Here is a 3,889-nt window from a genome sequence, read left to right as displayed (position 1 = left end):
CGAAAGGCACAGCTATCCCAGCGAGGCCAGCGAGGTCCCTCCTCGGGCTGCTTACCCCCCGCGTGGAGCATGGCCGTCAGGATGGAGGGGAACCAGGAGGTCTCGCTGTTGTTGGCCTGGAACTCGCGCTGCAGCTCAGTGAAGAAGATGCCGATGCACGCGGGGAAGCCCAGGGTGAGGCCCTGGGCCACGACGGCGGCCAGCAGGACCACCCACGCCCAGCAGCCCTCGGCGCGCTCCAGGGCCTGGGGCATCCTCTGCTGGGAGCGCTGCCACGGCCTCGCTGCCGCTGCTACCAGTGCCCGGGCTGCCTGGGGAGGGAGGGGACAGAATGAAGTGCCAGCCTCCCCGGCTCCCCGGCCACCTTTCCTGGGCGGCTGGAACCGTCCCTCTTGCCTCCACACCAGGTGTCAGAGGAGCATCACCCCCTGGGAGGTGGCCAGGGGCCCACGCGTTGGCCTTGGCATCTCCTTTCACCCACTTCCCAGAGCCAGCCTGGCAGGAGGAGCTGGCAGGTGAGGGATCAGTGGGCCCCGGCAGGTGAGTGGAATTCTTTCTAATCTAACATCACTTGTAGTCAGCAGGTGGGACTTCCGGGGCAGCGAGCACTGGGTAATTGCTTGGAGAATGGGGCAGGGCCCCAGGGCCAGGGCCATCCCACTGACCCCACAGGCACGCGCATACATTTCCATTCATCACCAGGTTTCCTGCACACAAACAGTCTTTCGCAACCCACATCAACAGTGAATTTCTGTCCGCGCTGAGGGCCAAGGTGAGCAAGCTGGTGCCGGGTGCAGCCAAGGAGTGTACAGAACACTTCACAAGGGCACCGGCCTCTGAAAGCCCTACAAGGCTCCTTCTAGAAAGAGCCATGGCCAGGAGTCCAGCCCCACAACATGCTGAACAGTGATCTACCACCTGCAAGGGCTTCTCTGTGCACTACCCCTCCAACACACAAATACATACACAGTCACACGCGGACAAATCAAGACACCTGCTCACATACATACACACAGGTAGACACACACTGACATAGACTCATGCAGGCAACCCTAGAGGCATGCAAACAAATGGACAGACACATAGACCCACAGACACATACCCTCACATCTTTGGCTCAGTCCTATCTCAGTTCCTTGCCACCACCAGGCCACTCCCCCTCATCACAGAAGCCGCCATAACCAGACCTGGAAGCCCCAAGTCCCCGCCACCCCCCTTGCCGCCCCCGCAAATGCAGAGCCCTTTTCCGGACCCTTCCCTCCATCCTGGCTCTCCCCACCATCCTCAGACCTCACCTGCTCTCGGGGCTCCAGGTACAGCAGGCAGTGGGAGCAACTTTGGCCTCCCAGGAGTTCCTGTTCCCACAGCCTCCCTCCTTTTAGCTCCAGGCCCAGGGAAGATCCATGGGGACTCAGAAAACGCTCAGAAACATGAAACCCCCTCTTCCTGCCAAGCCCAGCAGCCCACACCTTTCCCCCAGGCCAGGATCTTGCAAACGGCCCCTAAGCTGGACCCACCCTAAAGTGATTGCTTCAAGTGCTCAGCTCCCTTCTCAGGGTACAGCCCTGCCAAGAACATCGCCCCATTCATCCCAGCCTCAGGGTGTGCGTGTGAGCGTGTGTGACGGTGAGCCCTCGTGCGGATGGGCCAAGGGCACCTCCTGCCCTCCTGGCTCCTGCCTGGGACGCTGGCCCTAAAGATCCCCTCGGCCCCGATCCTGGGGCAAACCTCAGATTCAACTCCTCCTCGCTGGCTCTGCCCCTTCCAGGATTTCTGTTCCCTCAGCAAATGGAAAGGCCACCAGCGCCACCTGATCCCCTCCACGGTGACCTGAATGTCAAGTCTCCGCACCCGTGTCCATAGCTCACCCCTCCTCCCTGACACATCCCAGCCCCTCAGCTTTCCCCTGTGTCCCCACTTCCTCCTGCTCTTCCCTCCGCTGCTGCCCCACGCCCGGCACCCCCAAACTCCAGGGCCCTGCGTTTTCCTTCAGAGCAGCACAGTCACGGACAAGAGGTGGCAGGGAGGGGAGAAGGGAGAAGAGACACGGTCCCTTCTTGTTCATCCTGGTCCTGCCCCTCCGTGGAGAGGCCTCCTTAGTGCCCTTCTTAGCAGCACTTCTCTAGTGGGGCCCTTCACTCTGCACCCACCTTCCCTCCACAAACTTCCGGGGGAGCTGGCTCTTCCCCGCTTCTCCTCCCTGGAGACCACCAGAGCCTAGGAAACCACTCAGCACCCTTGCCCTCTCTTAACTTGCTGCCTCCCAGCCTGGGGACCCCTGGCGTCCCTCCGGGAGCTCCCCTACAGACCCAGTCTTCCTTGAGAAGAGAGAGCCATCCCCTCACACCTCAGCAACTCCCAGGCTTTTATGTCCCGTTGGTCCTTCAGCCCCCTCCCCAAGCAAGCTGTCCCCACCCCCCCCCAACTTGGCTACAGTGGTGGTTCCTCCAAATCTTAAGCCAGAGAGAAGTCCGATTGGTCCTTCAAGATTCCACCTTAGGAAGCTACCCTGACCCCCACCCTAGTTGAGCTAGACCCCCTCCCTTCCTGTTTTCTCCCCTTAGCAGTGGTTTTCATACCACATCCACATCCGAGTGGTTCAACGCTTTATCTTGTCCCCCTGCCCCTACCCCATCTTCCACACTAGGAGCAAGGAGCTGTTCCCGAGCTCCCATCCAGCCTCCGGCAGAGCCCAAAACACTATTGATGTGACCCACCTGTGCTCCGCAGAAGACAGGCGAGCTGGGGACCAAGGCTGACCCGGCTCCCTGGCCGGCAGGTCCATTCCAGAAGACGTGAGCGGTGCAGAGACGCGATGGGGCTGGGGGCGCTGGCGTCGCCTCTGCCCCAGCGGGGAAGTGGTCTCTCCTTTGTACTGGGAACCATGAGTCACCATCACCGCCTGGTGTGTGGTTGGGGCAAGGAGGGAGATGCGGCTAGAGACCTCACTCTCACTTCCTGGGACTAGAGGTGAGCCGCCTTCCAGGGGAGCTGCCCCGAGCGTTCAGGGACTCCCGGACCCCAAGACCATCTTCATGCCCAAGTGACAATGCCAAGATGACATTTATTACCCTCCCAACCCCCCAGGCTGTTTCTAGGGCTCCCCGTTGGATGGCAGAGGCCCGGCTAGGCCCTCAGCATCCTCTCCCTGCCTTCCGGGTTTGCAAGTATGGTGGAAAGGGCGAGAGATGCGCTCATGCAGGGGCTGTGGGGTTACTGGGCTGGTGTGTAGAGTGGAGGGGCCTCCTCCTCTCTTCTCATGGTGAGGGGAAAAGGGGGGGTCACAAGCCCCAGGGCAGCGAGAGGAGGGGCAGACCCTGGAGACCCCCTCCCTCACCAGACCACACACATGTCAGGATACAGGGCACAGGGCACAGGGCATGGGGCAGGCCGCCGGAGGGCTCCCCTGGGCCCGAGAACTGCAAGAGCCAGCTTGAACCCTCAAACCCCTGCACCTGGCAGGGGCCCCCGGAAGGAAGGAGGCAGTTCCAGAGGTCGGCCAGCTGGGGCAAGTCACCCTCGCCCTTCTCTGCCCCAAACGTGGCCCACATGTCCCACAGGCGCCGGCTGGCCACAGCCTGCAAGGGGGGTGGTTGGCAACCGAAATTCGTGACCTCTTGCCATCCTGGGCCCCGTCTGCCGTCAGGGATCCTGTTTCCCCTCCGCTTCCCACCCTCCGCCGGACGGAGCTGCTTGGGGTGGGGCTTGGGGACGTCCAGGCGGCGCCCGCGTGCATATTTCAGGCCAGCGCTTGGGGGGGTGCCCGTCCCCTCACTCCCCAGCTCGTGGGGGGCAAGCAGTCGCTTTGGGGAGACCCCTCGGGGGTAGGGGTCCCCAGCCATCGGGGGCTGGGGCAAGCCCAGGACCCGGGGCAAAAAGGCTTTTCTGG

At 62.2% G+C, this 3,889-nt stretch overlaps 1 protein-coding gene across 5 annotated transcripts in view; it reads right to left on the bottom strand.

Annotated features, from left to right (window-relative positions):
• The window catches only part of SLC16A5 (solute carrier family 16 (monocarboxylate transporter), member 5), an 11,291-nt gene extending 8,348 nt beyond the window's left edge, over nt 1-2,943 (bottom strand). Inside the window, exons 1-2 of one of the 5 annotated variants that reach the window (XM_006754614.2) lie at nt 2,718-2,935; nt 56-311 (exon numbers count right to left, since the gene is read on the bottom strand). In XM_006754614.2, coding sequence (XP_006754677.1) covers nt 56-254 — 199 coding nt within the window. In that variant the 5' untranslated portion in view covers nt 255-311; nt 2,718-2,935. Of the gene's footprint in view, nt 1-55; nt 685-1,295; nt 1,498-2,717 lie in introns of those variants that run through there. The other 4 variants (XM_015570785.1, XM_015570791.1, XM_015570777.1 and 1 more) reach the window with 4 other exon arrangements.
• Between the last annotated feature and the right edge of the window lie 946 nt (nt 2,944-3,889).

This window comes from Myotis davidii, unplaced genomic scaffold (assembly GCF_000327345.1).
Source record: "Myotis davidii unplaced genomic scaffold, ASM32734v1 scaffold172, whole genome shotgun sequence".
Taxonomy (NCBI): domain Eukaryota; kingdom Metazoa; phylum Chordata; class Mammalia; order Chiroptera; family Vespertilionidae; genus Myotis; species Myotis davidii.
This window is presented reverse-complemented; position numbering and strand designations above follow the sequence as displayed.